At 37.8% G+C, this 23893-nt stretch overlaps 3 protein-coding genes across 5 annotated transcripts in view; 1 reads left to right on the top strand and 2 right to left on the bottom strand.

The window, feature by feature from the left end:
- Positions 1-411: 411 nt before the first annotated feature.
- On the bottom strand, positions 412-13125 carry LOC111246582 (acid-sensing ion channel 2-like). The gene is made up of 13 exons (XM_022796416.2): positions 13002-13125; positions 9423-9492; positions 8694-8928; positions 8186-8343; positions 7616-7760; positions 6758-6987; positions 6105-6269; positions 5727-5913; positions 5152-5399; positions 4661-4838; positions 4317-4446; positions 2968-3107; positions 412-1052 (listed from the first exon to the last, which is right to left on the bottom strand). Exons 4-13 carry the CDS (start codon positions 8332-8334, stop codon positions 855-857), a joined length of 1770 nt encoding a protein of 589 aa, XP_022652151.1. The 5' UTR covers positions 8335-8343; positions 8694-8928; positions 9423-9492; positions 13002-13125; the 3' UTR covers positions 412-854.
- Positions 10716-21498, top strand: LOC111247160 (uncharacterized). 3 transcript variants are annotated; one of them, XM_022797780.2, is made up of 12 exons: positions 10716-10935; positions 12377-12536; positions 13023-13232; positions 13549-13792; positions 14048-14413; positions 14710-15084; positions 16600-16664; positions 17495-17708; positions 17955-18196; positions 18459-18746; positions 19123-19418; positions 19982-21498. In XM_022797780.2, the coding sequence occupies exons 1-12, from the start codon at positions 10859-10861 to the stop codon at positions 20133-20135; spliced, it is 2691 nt and encodes an 896-aa protein (XP_022653515.1). In that variant the 5' UTR covers positions 10716-10858; the 3' UTR covers positions 20136-21498. The 3 variants fall into 3 exon arrangements, with proteins under 3 accessions (XP_022653515.1, XP_022653516.1, XP_086841381.1); XM_022797781.2 differs by lacking the exon at positions 14710-15084; XM_086985255.1 differs by lacking the exon at positions 10716-10935 and having other exon boundaries at positions 12383-12536; positions 13078-13232.
- The window catches only part of Dic1 (Dicarboxylate carrier 1), a 13576-nt gene continuing 11176 nt past the window's right edge, over positions 21494-23893 (bottom strand). The window contains exon 6 of the mRNA XM_022797782.2: positions 21494-23658. Coding sequence (XP_022653517.1) covers positions 23416-23658 — 243 coding nt within the window. The 3' untranslated portion in view covers positions 21494-23415. The remainder of the gene's footprint in view (positions 23659-23893) is intronic.

Raw genomic sequence — 23893 nt, 5'->3', positions numbered from 1 at the left:
TTATGGATATTAATAAGTGTGAGTAGCTTAATTAATATGAAAAAGCCCTTTGTTTTTCCGTTGAACCGAATCAAAAAATGATTTGGTTGAATCATAATGTCCCACATTGCCCTAACGGCTCGCGGAAATATTTCTCGATCGGGCTGGAAAGCCCCCCCTCAAAAGACTTATTTGTCAATTTTGGCTAATTTAGGTCGATGTATAATTTATAAACTATTTCAATCTGACAAAGTTGGATTTTACTGTAAGAAATTCGCAAGCTGTCTGGTAGATGATTGAAAACCATACGTTCTATTAGCAGCTATTTCGATGATTGACGTCTCGACCCTATTTTAGAAGATAAAGTTGAACGTTGCCAAAGAAGCTGATAATTCAGTGATACATTTAATCATAAAAACGAAGCCTCGCTCATTAATTAACTGACGAATCTCATAAATCAGAACTTTAATTTCAGTATTCCTACATCATACGGATCCCAATAAATTATACTGAAAGAAACATCATCGTAGTGTGCAACAGACTTTCTAATATTGTAGAATTTCGCTTAACCTAACATGCAGTCAAAAAAAAAAAAGTCAAAAAATACCACACATAGCAGTCTCGATCTAACATTAAACAGATAAGCAGTAGTTTACCATTTCCCCGCAACCAACGGTACATTTTAACCGACACATTTTAAAATATCTTATGAGTATCAAGCAACGATAAGACAATAAGGGGTGCCAAATCACGTCTCCTTATATTTTCACAATGTGACGATGCGCTTGCCATTCACTAGTTCTTCTTTTTCTCCAACTTCGTTTACCTCTGTTTAGGTAGTATTTTTAGTTTGTTCAGGTAGTAGGTATATTTAGCTAAGTTCTGGATAGTATTTTACGCCCGGTTATGATCGGCCGGGCATGCGACTGCAGAGAGTTGACCTTGTTCCTTGGACTGCACAGCTCGGCGCTGAGAACTTGGATTGCGGTAGAGTTTGTTTTAGAGTATTCGATCTGGGGTTGACGTTGTTTTTGCAAGTAGTCATACGTGCTGAATATAAGGATATCCAGCGTCTAACCGTGAAAGCAAGCAAAAAAAAAAAAGAAAACGAACATAGAATGTAGTAAGTTTAATAAGTCCTATCTTAAAATACACGAAAAGATCAATTTTCAATTTCTATTTCATCTTCAACAAAAGTGTTATGTGTAAATGTTAACAGATCAGTCTGTTGCAATAGTGGGAAAGTAAAATTCGCCAGGATCTTTAAAACCATTGTTGTAAATAGTCATTCATGACGATCCAGCTGGTATTAGTAAGCATTGCTGTACTCAGACTTCAATGTGGAAAGCATAAAACTAGAAAGCTCATTCTGTCGCACGCATTTCCCATAGATGTATCATGATATCTGAAAAACCTCCGACCCTGCCTCCGTTTCATGAGGATCGACGTACCTCGCAGGATTTGGCTTAAAGGGTGCATTATCCGTAAGTCTAACAACCATATCGTATATATCAAATGTCTATTCACATATGTGAATAAACATATAATGTTTTCGATATAGTTATTGCACACATAATGCGCGGAAGGCAAAATACAACCATAACCATAGGGGTAAAATATCGAAACAATTTTGCATGGCGTCAAATGAAACATAAAGTTCACTCTCTCTCCGCACTGTCGCTAACGTCGCTCATCCGGCAGATAATGTGATGAAATCCGCTAACCATGTTTTGAGTTAAGAATATCAGTTGGTTTCACTGATGTCCTTCCAAGTGACATAACTCATTGGCCCAACCTAAAAAAAAGTCTGGTGTTTGAAAAGTTCTATCTTCATTTCCCAATAAGATTGAAATAGAACAGGCAGCCTGGTTACTATTAATTATATCTTGTTTATCATCATGTTATAGTTGCAGTTGGCCAACTAGGGACTCCATCACTTACAGCAAGTTGAAAAGTCCATCGTCGTTTCCCAATAGGATTGATACCATCTTTGCATAAGGCTGAGTACAAGCACTATCTGCGTTACCATCACGATTAAGGGTCGATATAACTCCTTTTCGAGCAATAGGCGCTCATGTACTGACAGTGTGCTTCTGTTCCTTTCAAGTCAAACCGATTAATGGCGTGTTACAGAGCAGGCAGATTAGTCTGTTTATGGTTAAAATATGAAGACCCAGGACATGCTTGAAGAAGTCTAGTTTTACTCGATTAAGTCAAACTCGTGCGAAGTTGATCGGCAGGAAGGTAATTTCGTCCTAGATCTAATACTTACGACAAAACAGGGGCTACTCTCATATCGAAGAGGACTAATGTTGTTTTAGATGAAAGTCTGTTCGGATTATTAATCATTATGTCTACCAGCAGAGCCTTCTACGTACCCTGAGAGATGGGCTTGCTGGAAGAACGTTCGCTAGACGTTAGCGTAATTTCTAAATGAATGAAAGAATTCAAATGCTGAATTTAGTTTTTGCCACCTCGTTCAAACGGCAAACGAGTGTTCTCTGCATAAATTCCTTCCTTGCCTCGGTCTTTCGTAAATTAATATCCAGCCGCAGATTAGTAACATAGCACTTGAAGGTAGCCAAGGCTCGTTGGATATGATATCGGTTAGTGGCATACAGAGCAAAGTCGTCCGCATATAGGAGAAGATTCACTAGCGCGTGGCGCTTCTGGATTTGATTGCACAGGTCGATAATTATCACACGGACTAGAAGGCGACTGAAATTATCACTCTGGGCAACGCATGTGGGGTGCTCGAAAAACTTAAGTTCTGCTACACCGTCATCGATGATTACTTCATTCATTTGCAACACGCTCCTGTTAGAGTACAGCGTATTTTGAAGCTCTTCCACTCGAGCTAGCCTAAAAAATATAAACGATGGACTTCCGTGCGTCTCTACGTATTAATTAATACTATCTGAAGATATACTGAAAGCAGGGCGTGCGAAAAAGGTAAAGCGGTACCGCTCGAAAGACGATCCTACTTGCCTGATAAATGACGAAAAACGATATTCCCATGTACATTCCATTAATGGCGCCGATCGTGCCCAGAACGCGCACCGACGTATATTTGGGCATTGCTCGAACATGCTCATAGGTGAACGAATGGAAATGGACAACGAGTCGGGCTGAAATTGTAAAGTGTAACTAACTCAATAGAAGAAAACAACTACAATCGGACCTTTCGTCTCTCTAAAAAATCGCTAAGAATGTTTTCAAAGTACGATATGTACAAAGAGTGGAGGTCATTTGAGAATCTACAAAAATTCTCCATTAATTTTTACGTCTGTAGGGAGGTCATATACGCATATAGGTGGAAACTAGGAACCGGCAGAAGCCCCTAAATAATCGCTGCTCAACGTCACTCTTCACGACTCACCAAATTGCTTTTCTTACCGATATATATTCATATATATACTTAACCAAACCACATACCTCTTGCAAAATCATTCAGTAGTATAAAACTACATATATAAATAAACTAAATAAAAAAATTAAATTAGAAAATTATTAACTAAGGCTGATACAAGCTTTTTACTTCACAGTCTTTTATCAGATTGAATGTAATTGTATTCTTCAACATAACTAAGTCAACTATATATATATATATATATATATATATATATATCTCGAACTTGATGATCAGCGTCGATCCTGCTCATAAAAAATACGCAGTTTAGCCATGTTTTTCACTCTTTTGTCACTTGCTTGCATAGCATCTGATTCAGTTCAGGCTGGGTAAAAAGGTTTCCGTTGGAGCCGACATGTGACGTCCACATCGGATTGGTTCCAAGAGGAACTAGAATTCCCAAAAATGATAATTTGACTGCAAGCCATGGGTCACGTTATTTTCATAAGGTTGTTGTCATTAGAAGCAGTAATTAAAAAGGGCCTTGGACTAGCAAAGAGTGACGCAAAGTGATACTGCTGCACGACAAGGCTACACCGCACACTGCTCTGGCGAGCGCTAATAGATTCACAGCAGGCAACCCTGTTCCAGCCTAAATATAGCCCAGGCAGCTACTACTTGTTTCGGTTAATGCATCGTGGCCAAGAAAGCAAACACTTCAGGACAGAGGCCAAAGTCCGAAAACGGGCCGCTTTTAAAGTGGAAAAATTTTTCCATCTTAGGATACATCAGCCAGCAAAAAATGGACGAGAGCCGTAACAAGTAAAGAACGCTACTTTGACTACGGCGTGTTCAGTAGGTTTAAAACTATTATAAAGTGGCTAAAAAAACAATGGGAATTTTTCACCCAAGTTGCTAATTCGTTCAACGCACTGATTCATTAAGAATATTGGGTTTGCAGAAAATATCAATATATATTGTATTATACCTTGTGCCATTCGGTGTTCGAGACCGCCTTCTTTATACTCAACAGAAGTTGCATTTGGAATGAAATTAGCAATTGACACATCCGTCCGATAGAATTTTAGGACGCACTCTTGTAGACAGCCGCACCTTTCCTGAAAGACCGTAACAGGCAGGCAGACGTAACTGTATGAAATGTGAACATGGAGAATTCACGCAACATGTTAACTACGTACTTAATAAGCTTTTAAAAATAGCTAAACCAGGATGTTTATATTGTTTGCCACCGAAGCCGATTTAGTGTTTAGTCTAAAGAAGGTATTCGAGAATGTACCATTTCTAACTAACAAGTCCGCAAGCGAATATTACCTCGAGCTTGTAACGAGAGTATTGCGCTTTAATTTTTTTGTAGCATTTCAATTTTGAGCCAGAGCAGTATTTGAAGTCTTCCACTTTCCGGCTGTTGATCTTGACCGAAACGTCACTAGGAATACAGGCACACTTGTCAATCATCAACGACACTAAACAGTAGTTAAGGCAGTCCTCCCTAGAAAATCGGAAGGAGATTATCTGAATGAACTTCTAAATTATTTTAAAGTTTGAGTTTGGTGCCACAAAACACACGAACACACAAATTAACTTATTGAGCTCAGCTCAAAAAGCGAACCATGATCCTTCATATGTTCTTCACTAAAAAGGGTTTTTGAGTGTATGCTTCGTGACAAAAATGGGCTTACGACTGGGTAAAACGAAAGTGTATAATTTTTAACCCAAAATTCGGCTAAAATGAATAAAGTAAAAATCATTGTCATCAATTAAAATATATTCATAGCTTCGTAAGTCACCTGCTTGGTTCTCACCGCATGTACGACGTGCGCTCCACACCTTCCTCGACAACAGAATTCTCCGACATGAACATTTCGGGCCATTCGCGAATACACGGGTTTTCATAGGGCTTCTCCAAACTGGTGCTCTGTGACATCTCGAGGCCTATGTATGTACTATAGCCAGGCGGAACGAATATCGCATCGGACCCCAGCGAGTACTTTTTACCGTGTTCGTGGATCATAGCAACAAAGCCCACTTCTCGTGAATGATTAAAGTACTCCTGTTTACCCCAAAATACGGCAACCTTATTTATTGTGAATATCTCTGTGTACAGATCGTCGTATACATTTAAGGCTGCATGTGTTCATTAGGAAGCAAGCCATAATAAAACATCAACTAAATGGCCCGAACAATGCAAAATTAATAAGATAAGGTCCTGAGCTATTTTCTAATGCTGTACTCTAAACACGTGGCTTTTTCATTGGACTACAGATAGCGCTAACTTTTGAAAAAACAGTCCACACATTCCTACCATAACTTTTGATCATAAAGTAAATCATGTAAAACTTTTGCAAAAGTTAAACAGAGAACTAGCTTGTCAACTAACTTCCAGTTCTGTATTGAGAGTGAGGACAAGTCCACTGAGGGGCGAAGATAACGTCCCATAGATATAGTAGTCAGGATGTTGAGTTTCTATGCAATGAAAGCAGAAACATGGCCCGTAAATGTCATTGATGTCCAGGCTGAAAAAGTCCTCAGGTGAGCCCTCACCACACTCGGTGTTCGTCGCATAGCTAGAAAGAATATTTTAGAAAAGGTTTCAGGAGTGATTTCAATTCTAACCAGTCAGAAATAGCCTCAGAATGAGCAAGTACAAATAGCTTAATCTACAATTGTGCATCAAGCAGCCATCGTCTAAGCGTATATCGTCGGTTTGGATTTTATGAAAAATTAGCACGATTCAAATGAAAAAGATAATATCGACCTGCACTTATCAATTGTATCCTTGAGAGAGTGACCCATGTCGTATAACAAGTTTTGCGTAAAGTTTCCAAGGGCACTCATTTTCTTAATCCACTGGGTCAAATAACCCATCGAGCGGGTCATGCTAGACGGAACCGTTTCAGAATAACCACAGAGGTATTCGCATCTGCAAAAAAATTGTTAGCAGCTTTAGACTTTACGGTGCCGATTATCAGAAGTTTTGAACTTTACATATGCATCTTGAAAACTCCATATGTGCAATGAAGCCTAGGCATTTACACAAAACTAGCCTCTATGAAGCTTTAGTTTCGACCGAACTATTTCCCGGCTGACTTTAGCTTCACATAGTAAAGCACAGGCTTTTTAAGGACGTTCAAACGCTACTTATTTAAAACAATGTACCGAAGAACGAGACACCAAAAAAACAGAAAAGTTCTCAGCCGTTCAACGTGCTATATATATCGTTGCTAAATACACGTAGCAAGCTGATCGATTAACAATCGCTTTATGATTGTAGTAGTCACAGCCTCGGAACGTCATGAAGAATTTTTTTCTAACGTACACAACATCAAAGCCTATTGAAAGACTAACAGATAGTTTTCTCCGCTCAAAAGATCTGCGAGTTCTGGTGAGATATTCATCCGAACTACTCACAGTATTTTAGTCCTTTGATTCTGCTCGCAAAATGGGCTCCATTTAGTTGATGATTTCTCATCGCCATCTCCGGCAGTTTGTTCGGGTGCTGGTGTGACGGCGTCCACTTGACTCCATGCTGGACCAGATCTGTCACAGAAACGATTTCGCACAAACTGATTTACGTTGCATATTGTCACGTCAGGAAAAGTCAGCGTATTATTGGTTTGATACTCATACGTGTAAATTACCTGAAATCACACCAAAGACACCTATTTATGATGATCATTACCACAGATGGGATCTGGACACAATGTGTTTAATATTTAACTTATGCTTGAGTGTCAGTTCGCTTACAAACACTGCCTGTTTGTCTTAGCTTGCTTAGATAACTGCATAGCAAAGCTTGCAAGAGTGATTGCCCCGGATGTATAAGATCGGCTCTAATGAACAGCATTATCTCATTCAATGGCATCAGGACTGCTATGTGAAATAATTTGTTTAAATGTCGACAGGCTGTGACTTTTTATAGTAATTAAATTAGAAGAAATTAGCTAAGGTTTGACTGGCCTAAATATCTAACTTGCTGTTTTTAGAATCTCCCATAGGATTGGGTAGTTTTCTAAACAACCTGTATACATTCTTATAGTTCACCCAATAACGGATGTTTGATTAATGTGTAGTTCAGTAACCGTTTTACGCTATGGTCTTGTGGTCAAATATAAAAGAACATTCTTTATATTTGCACGCTATGTGTTTACGATTCCACATCTAAAAAATCAGCAAAACAAAATAAAAAAAGTCAAAAAACGATCATTATACAGGTTTTTTAAATACCAATATTCCTTGACACGGGCCTTATTAATGAAGAGTACTCACAGGATGTTTATTGTATTCATTCAGAACGCCATTAAGATCATTGAGGGTGAGGTATATTAGGGGTACACAACTGACGAACCAAATTGTCTTCCGTATTCGCTCGCTATGAGGGCTAGCAAGGACATCGGCTGCAGGAATTGTCGAGCTAAACAGAAACATTCGTAACAAAAGTTGTTCTTGTTAACTCAGAAGTCGCAAAGTTAATCATCTATCTGATGTTTATATTATTCAGCAGTATATTTATCGTTCCATTATCAGAAAGAAACGCGTTGGAATATACTTGTGATTTAAAGAAAGACCGATCAATATCAGACTGTAATTTATCTTGAACTGCATGGTTTTACGATTATTTACAACTTAAGAGTAGAATAAGACGTTCTAGTTCCATTAAATACTCATTTTTGTAACTCACATCCTCCAGCTGAAGTTCTTGTTTCTTTCTTTACGTGTGAGTTTGTCGAACGACACTATATATGACGCCTAAGTATTACAACAAGCGTGAAATTTTGTTGCGACAACATTTTTTTGCAATATTAGACTTTAGACCCATTATTTACCAAACCTGCTTACACGAAAAAATTTCTCGCGTATATGCGCCTTAGCGGTCTTGATGCTTGTTCACTTGTCCACCATAAACGTTGAAGAGACTTGAGCCAGGTCTCCCACCAGGGCGCTCGCGATACGGGAGTCGCCATCACTAGAGGGCTGATTCGACCCATATCGTATTCCTACAATTCGCGCAAACTCCTTTTGGACTTGTGAACTTTTATCTCAAACATTGATTCAACGATCAGAATTTATTATCGTGCTGGTTCCATTTCTGTTAAGTGTAAAGCTTTCCTTTGTCCCCTTTTCACTAGGTAATGTCATATTGTATGCCGTGTTTTTTGAATAACACGTACAAATTCAACGTTTCCTTTGCAATTACTAAAACTAAAAAAAAAGATGAATTAACGGAAATGTAAAAGTAGTACGAAGAAGTTCTTTTTAGGAATGTTCCGAACACAGAAACGATTATATAATAGACTTGCTATTATAGCTATCCATAATGTACGCTTGGAATGTTTCAGGCACCTACCTTACGAAAAGGGACGATTGTAGTGTGTGGCAACGGAGTGTTGAATTCGCGACTATAGCGCAGATTATTTTGGTCGACTTATTTAACTGAATGTTATGGTCCCCACTGGAGCAGGTTGCGATCAATAAGAAGCCAACACGACAGACATTTCTTCTACACGGAATCAGAATCTAACGATTTACAGTGCAGGGGAAGGCCGACCCACCGGATGTCGTAATGGTTTGAATGTGAACAACTTAGGTAGTACGTGGTTCCGGAAAACAAAACTGCATTTTCATTATTGTGACCTAGCTAAATTTTGATAACACTATGAAATTGAAGTTTGATTCGCATAAAGCCATTGAACTTGTCCAGCAACAGAAGATACCTGTCAAACTGTAATCTGTTCTTTTTTTAACTGCTGATTTAGATAATTTTAATCTCCTAAACGTATCCCGGATAGGTACTGCATGAAATTGAATATTATGTCAGTCACCATTTAATAGTCATTAACTATACAGCCATTCTTTAACTGGAGGAAAACTATTGGTTACTGATTGGTTACGTTTATATTAATCATGCAAAATATAAACGTTTAGTCTTCTGCATTAGGCACTTTCTGTGTTTCTAACAAGGTATCATTAATATAGGTACATAAACGCAATGCTTGACTGGCCCTTATAGTCTAAACATACTTGGAATGACCTTGGACCGAAAAAAAATATTTCTTCTATTTTGAACAATACATACCTCTTGATTATTCCGTTAATGCCGTCGACAGTCTAACAGCGTGTCTTGGAAACATGTTAGCGCAAGTTGGCTAAAAAAAATTGCAAATTTAAGGTTTTTCGCGCACATAGAATAAACTCTGTTGTCTTAATACAGAAGGTGAATAGAATAGTCTTTTGAGAGCTGGAAAATTTTTATTGCACATTTCCTAACATAGCAGATTATGTGCAAATTCTTACAATAGCAAACAAATTTAAAACAGAAGCACCCTAATATAATTTTTATATTTTCCATAACACTGTGTTATAAGCATACTATAGGATGAAAAATATATTACAATTTTTTTTATTTCAATCAAACATTGAATTGTACATTTACTTATACACTAATTGGCTAAGATAGTTTATGTAAACTAAGTTAACTTCAACATCTATAAGAAAGAAGGCATTAAGCATGCATCAAAATGAGTATATTCGAGGCTCTTTACAGTTGGCTGCAATTTGGTTCAGTTAGAAGCTGCCACACCGCAGAAAGCTTCGATAGAATTAGAAGCTTATCACTTACTTATCAATGTAACATGGTATTACAATGAGATATATATGACTGACTCCATATTGATAATGGTAGATATAATTAGAACTGCTTAACGACAATACCGAAATATTAAATAGGTGTGATCAGCTTATGAGTAGGTATGAAGATACCTTAATAAAGCACGTACTCTCCCAGACATGTACTAGAAATACATCAAAGTGCATACTACCTAAGAGCAGCCCTAAAAATTGTCGGTGATCATTAAATAATCAAAAGATGACTACTGTAGTGCCTATTCTGTCAAGGTGTTTTATTGAGTGAGTATTAGTGAATTCGTGTATTAGTTGACTATTTGAAGTACGTTCAACAATATGCTAGGCCTATACGGAGTTTTGCGTGCCTATGGTCCCACGCTACGACCCTTAAGTCGTCCACGGTCAAAAAAAAAAAAAAAAAACGGAGTTTTTAGCATGCAATACTTTTACTCATTGACTTGCTTTTTTTACTGGGTGGGTTATAACCCATATTGAAGAACTTCAGTCCGTTACTACTAGTACAGAACATTTAATTTCGAAGCCCACACCCACTTGGTGCATTTTTATTTCTTCGTATCGCAGGTAGTAACGACTCCAGAAACCTGTCCCTATTCGAATGCTACCAGCAATTGAACAACCTCCAAGAGTATGCGTTATATACTTCAACTGGATATTAGCAAGTTAAGCTAATTTGAATTGGGCGCCGATTTTGAAGGAAGAAAAGGCGGCGGGGCAGAGTCGTCTGCAATAGCAATTCAAATATGTAAACAACCGCGAGCTGTTGCGTGCGTTATGAGAAGATGGGAGAAGAACTACCGTCATTGAAATAGATTGTGAAGTGGACAGCTCTGAATGTCTTGCTACGTACAGAATTAAGATCTTGCGACGATGTTGTCTTCATTGTGTCGAGTAACGCTAAACAAACAATTGGAGCAGCGTACAAAGGATACAACTAATGAGATCAGGTGAGATTTGACCACTCAACTCGAATAGCATCGCTGAAACAGCAACCGACTGACAGTTTATTTGGCTCAACTGATCGGTTGTTAAAACTTGTTTCAAGAATTGAAACGTGCTCCCTCTGCTAATCTCTCGTCTTTTATTATTTTAGCCGTTCCGTGAACAATCCGCTTCTTGTTAGGGTAAGCGTTCCGAAAAATGGTTCGTCTGCAGTCCGATTAGCCTGTAGAAAGCTTACCATAAATTTCACTAAGAATTTTACTCTTTGGTACGCACTTAAAAAAAAGCTATTTTTATGAACGCCCATTAAGTTGTCATTGATTATGCAAATATGTTTTAAACACTGTAATTAATACTTGGCATTGGTCTTGCAAAGCGAGTCACATTTCATTGTTTTTCCTTTATTTTTTTTATTAAATGTATTCCCGCTGTTCGGCAACTGTGTTTTTCGATGGTTTAAATAGTGTTGAGCTGAACAATGTCGGCAAATAAAGATTTACGAATCCTCTCTCAGTTTATATTACTCCTTCTTTTTCTTATCGGAATAAAGATGTCTTGAATAATACTGAACTTATTTTCGAATTTTCAGTTCCTAAGAGTTTTAGCATACACCATAACTTTGGACCATGCATCACTTGAAATTATATGGCTGTTATTGAGTTGGTCGTTGAGTACAATATGGTACATTAAGGCTCGTTTTAAAGCGTTTCATAATTTCCAATGGTCTGGCTGCAGTATTTCTAGTAATAATAATTACTATTATCTATTTAATCATCAGAATTGTAACCACAAAGCCGCACTGATTTGTGAACTTACAGTTTTAAGAACTTACAACTTTATTTAAAAAAGTTTATTGGATTAATCTAAGCTGAGTCAATCTATGTAATGGAGCTACAGGTACTTCGGCAATTTTTCAAAATGGCTTGCTGATGGTATCACCAGTACGTTTTCAGATAAAAAGTTGCATTGCTCATCATAGTTTAATGAGTTGGTTCTGCTCGTATCTTGTTTATTTTTGATATATAACGTCACTTTTCGGCTTAATAACTACCCGCTTTTTATGCATGCCATTATGGCAAAAATAATTTGAGATATTTAGCGATGACAGCTTAGTAGATAAATAATATGCAACGGTCTCTTATCGTGTTCTTTTTTCTTTCTATTTTTCTTTTCTATTACAACGAACTGATTAAGCAGTTATGTTATTACCGATCAATTTGCTTCTAAGCAATTTTTTGTTATAACATCATGCGCCTCTATTTCTGCAATGTATGTCAAGGTGCACACTGTTAACAGTCGTATCTTACAGAATCTTTTAGACATCAAAGAACATAGAACGAGAGCGTAAAATAAGTTAGCATACGCTTTTCACTATTCACGCTACGCTTTTTACGCTTGTCAATAATCAAACCAAACGCATTTACTAATGCTAATCGATTCCATTAGATCGACGGATCTTGTGACTTTCGCACGTCTCGAGGCTGCAGTCAAGGCTAGCGACTCCGTTACCTTACGAAAAATCGTCGGTGCTGGACGTAGCGTCGAATACTTGACCGCTGAAGGGAGCCTGTTGTACCACGCTGTGAAATGTCGTGCGCCATTATGGGTGAGTTAGGATTACAACAGTACACACATGTGCATATAGATATTTCTTTGCGAAATGGTTGATTAATTTTGAAAACGTGATGCTTGTTGAATTTTTTCGGTTTTGATTGGATTTATTGAAATCGATTTCTTAGACATGTATATTGTGGGCGTCACACGCCTTGTCGAGACGTGATTTACTTTTCTATTACTTTTTTACAGCACGTAGGAGGCCTGATTGTATCTTCCATGAATTAGATGCTTACGGTTAGCTTTAGATAACCCAAAATTATTTCAGGGAAAACAAATACGTTAAGAGGCGTATATGTTTTTCATGTCGTCAACTCTGGTACGCCTTTAATGATAATTTGAGTATTGTTTGTAGCAAATTAAGTATCTTTGCAGAGCTTGAAGCCGTTTTTGCTGATGGTTTTATGGAACAACTGCATCTGACCTTATTAACGAATAATAGTATTTTCTGACCTACCGTTTTTTTTCTTTTTAAAAGTTTATCGAAGAACTTCTTCAGTTAGAGGCAAATCCGAATTACTTTTCGTATCAAGATCATCAGACGGCGCTGCACCTGGCCGCACGAGAAGGATATGTAGCAGCACTGGAAGTGCTGCTTGACTATGGCGGGAGCCCGATGGAAGTAGACGTTGCCGGTCAAACCGTTTTCGAAGCTGCTCAAGCTTCCAATCATAAGAACTGCATTGAGGTTAGTTTCGTATCATCTGCTTTTCATGCTATCGATGGGCTAAAAGCAAACGGAGCAAAACACGAGAAATCGAAATATGAGAGACGAAAATCACACAGTTAGACTATAAGCTTCTGCAGCAGCCAGCGTAGTAAAAGATTTACAGGCTGATTTGCGGTCGAACATGTTATATTGAATGTAAGTCTCTTATGATAATTCTTTACGAGTATTCTTTATGAGGAAGCAGATCATATGTTTAGAGCAGACTTGTAAACCTCAGCAAGAACTGTTATCGCTGGCAAATACAGCAGAAATATTAATCATTTTCTGGTTTCAGCTCCTTGACCGGGTTATGAAATTGCAACGAGATTTACAGCTTTTAGAGCTAAGCACCGTATCTGGAATCTGTGAGAAACATCGCCGTTTGTCAACGATAGCTGAACGCTCCGAAAGTGCTATGCCCAGTATTCATAATCGCACATCGATGGCTGCCGAAGTACACGATACTAAAAGGGAAGATCCGTATACGACAAGCTTTGAAAGTTACAATGGTGGCGCATCAATAAGTAGTGCCTCTATCGGTAAGAGCGATTTCAAATATTTTCTCACACTTATTTTGAATAGGTCAATGTAGCGTGGCAAAATGGTGGACGTTTCTATAATTTTTTCAAAAACAAGCAGTATGCAGAAAAAATGTAATTAGCTTGAGATAAATTGATGCTTCATTCAAACAACGAATTATGATTAAGTTGTCATTGTGGTAAGTTCTGCTCTATGTAAATAAACGATTTCCTGTGTTTTAATTTGTACCGTTTTTTTCACCTTTTTGGTTATAGATACGCTGAACTGTGCATTCTGTCAAGAGGCTAGTTTACAGGCAAGTCTGTTAGATGCATCGGATCTGGCAGCTACTTCGCCTCCATCTGAATTATATTTGTCAGTGCGAAATCCACTTGGGTCTATTGAGAATTCACCAGAGATAGGAGCCACGCCGTTGAGGGCGACACGGGTTCGCAGAAGGCTCGCAGACAACATCAGTTTCCGAGAATCCCTTAAAAATGATAGTGCTGATGACAAACCAACAGATAACGATAAGACACCGGTAAGGGATCATGTTATCGAAAACGATCTGGAATGCAAAAAAGTCGATTTAATGTCTGGACTGAGGGGTGGATTGGAAAGGGTCGCTGCTGGGATACTCGGTAAGTTATATTTATTATATACCAGAGAAAAGCTTTGAGCATGCCAGAGCAACATGAACCTTCTATATATCAATAATAGTTTTGTTTTAAAAAGTAACCACACATTTAAGTATGTTCCTTCTTTTCACTTATTTGTGAGCCTTTCTTATTAACGTTGTAAGACGCAGAACTGGCTTCTTCCTGGCTGAAATGTCTTTTACACAGTGCGTGTAATACAATTTCACTATGCGTTAATACACGTGTTTAGAATTTACTACACAGCCTGGCTTTATTTAACATGTATTTTCGAATTGAAGCTTATCTAAGTCCTGAAAAGAAGTCACCGTCACGAATCGAGCCAACCTGCACAGGAAAAGAGCACGATCTGAAAAATGAGCCGAATAAAGAGGCTATCGATTCAAAATCCGATGGACAATTTAAATCAGACGGCGAAGACACGAGTTTCGAGTCAGCCAAAACCGCCGCATCGGAAGAGTCGTGTGGATCAGCTGAGCTGGAGAATCTTAACTGGACAGCAGATGTTGACCAGACGAGGCACCCGGATGTCAATGTTCATGATAATGATGCTGGTGATTTACTAGCAAGTGCTAAGCCAACTCAACAACTTGTAGAACGCGGCCAAAACATAACTCGGTATTCGTCGAGTCTATTTACCGACGACATCACCTTCGGTGAGTTGGGCAAATCCTTCAGTGCCGTGGTTTCCTACAATTGGACTGTTCCACGTAAATTCTCGTTGCACACGTTGCATGAACTCGTCTCTTCGTCGATTGATCTGCTATTCGCATGCTTGAAGCTAACTAGCTCTCTTTATTACGCATCGATTCGTGTTAAGGGTTGTGATCAATTTCTCGTTATTGTTCACAAGTTTCGGCTTCTATTCAGCACGAAAGCGTACCGCAAAATATCGTTATCTCAAGATACTTTGAGGTGTTCATGACCCAGAACAGAATGCCACAGATGTGTTGGCTGCAAACACTTACCATCAAGACGGAAGGTCTTGATTCATTAGGCACATCTAAGTCAAGAACCATAATTTCATCGCCGGAATGCATTTTATATAGAAGAAAACATTAGAGAAAATATTTTTGGTCGACGTATATGACGAAGAAAAAAACTACCTAATGTTTCTGCAAGTTATCGGATCGCCAGCGCTGCTTAGTTGTCATAAGCGAGTGCGTATATCTAATGGAAAATTTAAACCATCAATCGACGTTCAGGAGTTTATTTTGATCTTTGCATAATTTGGAACATCTGTGTGGAGTCGAGTTTAAAACTGACAGGAAAAAAACCAAATCTTTATAATAAATTGTCACCTACATATTACATTGGCAAATGGTTTAAGCGAGGAACCAGAAAGTAGTGCCAGTACAATCAAATTCTTTCTGGAGCAGCGAGTAGGTGCTTGCAACCTTGAAAAAACCGAGTAAATTGTGGGGAAATGGCTGAAGATTTAGGTAATTAACGCCAGTATGAAGCTGATCGGAAGAACCAATTCAAAGTTAAAAGGAGGTTTTAAGCTCCCCTTGATCAAACTGTGAATTTCGATAAACTCAAAAAAGTAGCCGTAACCAAAGCGCATCCAATCATATTCTAATAAAGTTTTAGAGTGCGTTACCTTGTAAGATATCCTTCATCGTGTGTCTTTTAGGGAAGATTGTATCCAGTGTCTCAGTTTGTGTCTAGTATGACGTTTTCTTTACCCATATTCTTTCATCCGCGATGACATATGCACATAAAATATATTTGATGAGCGGTCTTGACCGTAGCAGCTGACTTAAAGACACTTAACGTTATTTAATTTTTCTGAGTACCTCCATATATGAGTACCTAATCATGTCTTATAATTAGAAGCCCTTAGCATTTGTTTACTTAGGTAGCGCGCCGACCAGCATAAGCATAAAAATATATTATCATTGCTGAATATAGCAATTTGGTTATACATCGCAAGCCCCATTTTGATTGCATAGAATAACAGAAATTATAGCCATTTAAGCCAAAAAATGCGCTTTAAATTGGAGAGTTTTTTGTCGAAAATTATTTACCCTAGCCGATGATTTAATACAAATGTCTGTTACGTACGATAAGACTTTTCCTTGAATAATTTATACTGAAAAGAGACATATTTAAAGGAGTAAATGTCTATATTAGGCTGGGAAACTAATATTTTGTTTCTAAAATTTTAGATAATCCATTGAGTAAGAGAAGTGTTGCTTCGTCATTGAGGACTCCTCTACCAGATAATATTCAGGTACGTAATATTAGTTTAAATACACTTAAGAAAAACGAAAAAAACATAAATGTGGCATACAGAAAACATACATGACAAGACACTATGAATTTCATGGGCTCGTTATGAAATCTAGCACACTGAAATATAGACTATCGACGTTGGTAATAAATGAACATTTATATTATATATATATGAAACACTATATATCTCATCTAAAGTGAGTTCGATATCACGCTTTTCATATTACTTTTTTTATTACGTGTACAACCCCGCTTCAATAAGATTTTATGATAATGGTAATGTACGATAACTGGAGTCTTTTTGAAGACAACGTAGGGAATGGGCTGTACGTCTCCCCTCACCTGCAAGACTGTTTCCATCTTCCAAACTATAATATGTTTTTGGTAGTAGTACAGATTGATCCTTTTTGGTTTCCCTTAGAACTTGCATTATGCTACACTAAGCTCCCTCTCTTCAAGCTTCGGTCTTTTAATTAACAATAGGTTGTCAGAGTTTAATCTATTTTTAGCTTAATCGACCTCTTTCAATATTTTGGCGTTCTTAGTACCAGAATTATAAATGTTGTTTAGTTACGTAGCTTCTAAAAAATAATTGAATGGCCACTTTTGGTCAGAACTTTCTCCTGCGATTAATCTAGTAGAATTGTCGTCTATATATGCTACCTTAATTTTTAAAGCATAGTTTTTAATGGCAGTAGTGATATATATAAATTCTGATGTTGTGATCTCGGTAGAGTATAGCAACTATGTAGCTAACGAGATTTCGTGCTTCAAACATTTGTGCTTTGGGTTCACTTCAACATACGCCTTTTGATCTACAATGGACAGTGTCTCAGCGATGACGAGCTGTTCCAACAGCTTTTCACTCTCGGAATGAACCCAGGTCCAATTAATGATGCCACTCGCTCCATTTATCGACACCAACTAGCCCATCTTCGACTGGGTAATGACGTGCGTCTGGCGATTACACCGCACGGTGTAGAATCAGTTCTGTCAGATGGTACATTTCGATCGGCTGTTGCGCATGGCCAACACTGTCGAGGTAGGTGACATTACCACACGTAAAAACAGGTATATTTGGAAAACTGGAATACAGACGTCCTATAGATAGAGTCGTCTGTTCAGGCTTGGGTAGCCTCATAAATTGTAACCGAGTGTCACAATTAATTGTCTATCGATGTGCGAAGCATTAGCAATTTATTTTCTTATAGTCCACGCCCAGCTCAGATAATTCTTATAGGTTGTCGGGTTTTATTGCAAACTTTAATTATGTCGTTCGTATACCAAGGTGAACACGATGAGGGCCAGATCAATTGTTGTGAGGTGATTCACCGCGATCTCGAATCTGGCCTCATGCTTCGCGAGGAACATTATGGCACAAAGCGATCCCAATTGCCACCCAATGCTATTCAAGCGTCACCATCGCAAGCTATTCCACCTGAACTGGTCAAACTCTCCAATGATGAAGTGCGCCAACGTCTTGTTGACTTCGGCGAAAATCCAGGACCAGTGAACCGTCAAACTCGTGCAGTAAGATTTCAGAAAAAGAGAAAAAATCGTTGCTAAACAAATCGTTGGAATGATTTTTTAATGAATGAACGTGATTTAAAATGCTGTCTGTAAGTTTTTTAGGGATGCTCATCTTGTGAAACATAAACATTTCATGGGTATTTGAACAATCAAATGATACCCATTAGATACGTTTTTTAAGCTGCATAAACAGAAATGAAGTTATGCCTGAAACTACAATGTTCTCATATGTGTATGTATGTGCGTTAATCTGCATTTACAGGTGTACCTTCGTCAACTACATCGACTGCAGCAGGCGAGCGTAGCAACACCACCGCCTTCTCAACTTCGTTCAGTTTTACCTCCCGAATTGCATATGCTTTGCGTGAAATTCGGACAAGTGTTCGAGGTGTACAGCAATTTGGAGTCTCAGATGGAGGAGTCTTTCTTGAAGCAGGGTCAACGTTGGAGAGAAGGTTCAGCCAAAACAGCATTCACTTACCTCTTGCTTGATTCTAGTGTTACTCTAAACCTACCGGACAGAGCAACTCACATGAGCCTACCTGAACAGGTACGAGAAGTCTGTCAAGATACAAGTCTGTCTTATCTAGACCACTATTTAACATAGCTTAGGATGTTCATCTCTGTTTAGTTGATTATCACAGGGTGTTTTGTAGGCGGTTTTGTTGTCTTTTATCGGTGACAGCGGGCAAAGACATCGTAGTTAGTATTCAATGATTTCCGTAAATCCGCTTCCGCTCTTTCTCTCTCATGAATCGAATTCGTCTTTTCGTGAATCTGGGTGAGTTAAAATATTCTATATATAAAGTAATATACTTAATTCTTATTTAGACATCAAAACTCCGTTTTAAATACATTTTTGTTAGATCCGAAAACGGTTGTTCTGCGAGTTGGTACTTAGCCTGCTTCATTACTTCTATCCACAGATGGAAACGTTCGTGAAGGCAGTTTTTTATGTGGGTAAGGGCAAGCGATCCCGACCATTTGCACATCTCTACGAAGCTTTGGACGCGCGTGACAAGTTAGCAGTTCTTGGCGGTAACGCGTTAGCGACACCGCAAAGATTCGCAACTGCGCCGAAAATTGGGGATAAGATAAAGCGAATTTTAAAAATATGGGGGCAAGGTCACGGTGTGATCTCTCTACATATTTTCCAGAACGTCATCCCCGTCGAGGCGTATACGCGTGAAGCTGCCATGATTGAGGCCCTGGGCATCAATAGGTACGCATAGAAATTTAACCGTCGTCACCATCTTGAATGAAATGTCCATTATACTGAATTGTATTTTTTTACACCCTTATAATATACGACTGATAATAGACGACTGATAACTGAAGTAGTGACGGGATGGACAAATGACATGCTTAAACTCTTCATTATTGTTAGCATGGTAGGCTTAAATGACGGACATTTAGTAGCATTAAAAAAAAATTAACAGTTTCTGACACCAGTACTTAAATATTTATATCGACTTATGGAAGCGTAATCCACATTACCAAAAACTACTGTGTACTATTGTGTACTAAAAATTACTAGAACTTGAATCACAATCTTATTACAGACCTCTGCAGTGCCAAACGTTATCCTAATTTTTCCAGCTTTTTTCTTCAAACCATATGGATAATAAACAGTATCCAAGCCAGTAAGTTTTATTATTACAAGCGTCCGTGGGCTGGTTCAACCTGTAGTAAGCCACTGACCTTATTTAGGTTTACTGACAACCGCTAAATAAAAAACGAAAAATAACTTTAATTAACGTTAATTTTCTCTTACTTTGTATGCAGGCTCTTAACGAACGCGAAGCGGGGAGAGTTCTACGGCATAGCCGACACGTGGACAACACGGCAGCGAAAACAGTTGGGAGCCTACTTAGTGTACCGGGCAATGCAAGTATTTCTCGCAGAAGGAGAAAGAAGGCTCGGCCCATTAGATCTGTAGCAGCCCATTCTACTCATTGGACGGAAAAGTCTACAGTGGCGCTGTTAGAAGGTATGGCAGACATTATAACCCAATAGTTTCAGACGAATGATCATATCGAATGATTATAACGAAGGCAACCATGAGCCGAGGCGTAGCAAGAACTCAGTAACCTAGGCCTTATACTTTTAGCCTGTTAGTTTAGTTACGTTGGCGAAAAAAGAACGAACGGTATTTCATACATGTGATGAACAATAATAGATCACATTCAGTGAAGACTAAAAATGGAGGTTGTACGCACAGCACAACCTGCAAATTCAGTTGACTAAAGGAATATTAATGTTAGTCAGGCCCTTTCATTGAAATTACCCGAAGTAGGGTCATGCACAGTCATCTCGCCTGCTCATTTGTAAACATCAGATGAGTCAACATAATTCCTAGCATTAAGTTTATAAAGGCCAATAGTCAACCTAAATTTCTGAAAAAAACAGAAATGATTACGTGTTGTAAATTAAGTCTTGAAGACAGAGTAGAAAACAACAAACTATTTAACGTCTTTGATTGAGCGTTCGCTTCTATTACCAGGTGGATGTATTTAGTTTTGTTTCATTGTTGAAAATAAAGCAAATAAATACTTGGACAAGTCGAGTCAAGCAAGTATATTAAAGCAGTGAACTGTACTCCGCATCGGAATACGTCCATCATTATATATATGTATTTTCAAAAAAAAAAAAAACATTGTCTGTCTCCGTGGCTTACCTCATATTATTTGTATATTGTTATGTGATTAAACCTTAAACAACGCGTTGTCGTGTTATCGGGAGACAGACCTGGAGTTGGAAATCCTGAACAGCATGAAAAAGTAAATTTGGATTGACAAAACATGTGTATATAGAGTGCAACGATAAACAGACAAAGAAACATAAATACTGAAAATTTATGTGCATTTGTGTGCTGATACAAAAATAAGAAAAAAAGATAGATACGGATCAATCAGTGGATATACGGAGACTATCATAGGCAATAAGGTGTCAAACGTTATCACTGTGTCAGGCGTATTCCTATTTAACCATGCACGTATTAACATCAACAGTGGAAATTGGTTTAAGGCCAAAGCGTGAAATCTTTGTCGACAACCCCCCGATGTAACAACAGAACTCGAGGAAGTATTTAGTTGTACTAATATATATATATATATATATTATATATATATATCCCTTCGAACTGTCCACATTTGCAACAACTCATTATCATTTCCATTATTTCAGCATTTTCTTAAAAATATTTTTAGGATACAATTACAGCAAATTTAATAATAACATATGCCTTCGTTTTTGTGGAGGACTTTAGAATGCGCACAAAACAACGACTACTACTACTGCGATTTTTTTGTCTTTATTTGTACCTCATTGGTTTATCAATATCATTCTCATTCATCAACATTAGGTCTAAGAAAACCCACTAAACATTCCTATTTACTACTATCTTTATGATCTTCTATAACATCAAACGCTACCTCACTGATTTAAACAACCTGTCGATGAGACACGTTTATATAATCTCGTCTTTTCTTTAAGCAACAGCACAACAAAAATATTTATTTTAAATAATTTCATGCTATTTCGGTTAAACTCAACACAACCATTTATAATACAATAATATTGTCAGTTTTATGCGTTGGTTTATCTTTAAGAGACCAGTTGGTGTCTGGACAGCCTAAAGCGTGAAGTTCAGATAAAGGTAGTACAATGGTTTGTTAAATTATTAGAGTTATGTGAAGGAAAAGACAGCGAGAGTAAACATTTTGAAAGGAAAGGTAATACAATTCAAATTATTCTCAGCTTGTCTCAAGCACCGTACACTCACTTAGGGCTTATAAATAAAATATATAAGCGGGTATTATATAAAATAAACTTTCAATAAAGTTGGTGAAAAATGTCATACTAAGAATTCTGACTTATTTTTGTTATGCAGACGTATCCTTACAGGCAGCCTTAATTACAAATTTATCTTGGCCAGGTTAGGGACGCTAAGAACATATAGGTTATATTGTTCTACATGTTTTTTACATACTGAGTAGCGATATTTAACCTTACATGTAATAACCATACAAGTAACGACATCTAGGTATATACAGGCTTAATTCTAAAACTTTGGCAGACAAGAATATACTGCGTAAATTATATTCGGGAACTAGTTAGACCATTGTCAAAAACAGTAGATAAAAGATAGTAATAATGTTATAAAAATTATTAAGGTGTACATAATGTGTTCGATACGATAATGGAAGGGATATAAACATTGTATCAATATTTGGGAAGGTGATCGATGCGGTCAAAACGGAGACGTTTTACCATGATACAGATTATTTACGTACTGTGGTCAAGTCACTTTTTCACATACGACCACTCCTAAATTGTTGATAACTAAATTGTTGATAAAATGTAGGTATGTATATATATTTATCTATTATATTTATTTACATTCGAATCTAGAAAGTTGTATCTTTGATCTTAAAAGGAATGTCGAAAATATGTCTGTTTAGTTGTTTTGTATATATTTTTTACAAATCGATTGCTATTTGCCTATTTTGTAAAAACATCAAGGAAATCTAGCAAGGAAAAAGCTACAGTGACCATTGCGGGATGGAAACAGTATACTAAGGCACTGTGAACTTTGTTGGTGCTTAAAAACATGGAATGTTCTGGATACTTTCGTTAACTCTCAAATGGTGAGAACGGCAAAGAAGCACAAGAAATAAAGTGCACACAGTTAGCTCAGTCTTAGACACTTAGCTACGTTTAGTTTATACGGCCAGGTCTTCAGTGGCCGAAGTCACATTTCAGCTTATTCCATACAATCGAATTTAGCTCCGGTTGAACAGCGCTGTGTGCCAGACCAGTGATATATTACGCTAACAAATAAAGCAACAATAACACTGTTTAAGTTGATCGGGTGTGTATACCTAGCCTTGGCGAAAGTGAATGAACAGATAAAGATCGCAGATTCTACGATGACGTTTATGGATTACTTCTCTTGTCTATTTGTACGGTGCTATTAATTTTTTTTTATGTAGGAGCTTATATAAGGTAAATTATCGCAAAAAAACGATCAACAGTACTTTTTAAAAAAATCTGTTTTTGATAGAAAAAAATTTAATTGCACTTGTTTCTATTGGCTTGTCATATCCTCGACGCAACAAAAGTACGCGCACACGAATGACCGAGACACAGGATATGAAGTTTTTATCCATGAAGGCTGTCCGTAAGACGTTCAGACCTGCAGATACGTAGATTACACACTATTCCACTTTCTTAATAATACCAAAGTTAAGTCGCATTTGCTCAAGGAAGATCCACATGAGAATCGTGTGAGGTCCTAATCTCACAAAAGCAGGAATATATCCTTTATAGAAGGCGTGAGGTCCTTCGCGGGCAGTCTGGATAACACAGTCAATCACGCTGGTATATTGCCCTGAGGTCGCGTTCATTATACGTGTTTTGAGCACGTCTAGAGGTTGCGTGAGCGTCGTGGCAATTGCGCCCTAAAATGAATAATTTGGTTATAGGAAACTATAAATATCTATTGCGTATATATAGAAAATATCATTGCAATGGCAATAAATATTTGCTGGTTTAAGGTACAGCTCCGGATCCCCGTAAAGGATTTTTTGGTATCTACTACAGCAAAGAGAGGTGACGCAAAACTAGGTAACAGATTTATGATCTTATTTGACAGTCTTGTAAAGTGTGTAGGCATGTGAAAGAAGACGGAAGAAA

This window comes from Varroa destructor, unplaced genomic scaffold (genome assembly GCF_002443255.2).
Source record: "Varroa destructor unplaced genomic scaffold, Vdes_3.0 BEIS01000003.1, whole genome shotgun sequence".
Classification (NCBI taxonomy): domain Eukaryota; kingdom Metazoa; phylum Arthropoda; class Arachnida; order Mesostigmata; family Varroidae; genus Varroa; species Varroa destructor.
Note: the sequence above shows the minus strand (reverse complement) of the source record. Positions and strands in the feature narration are given on the sequence as shown.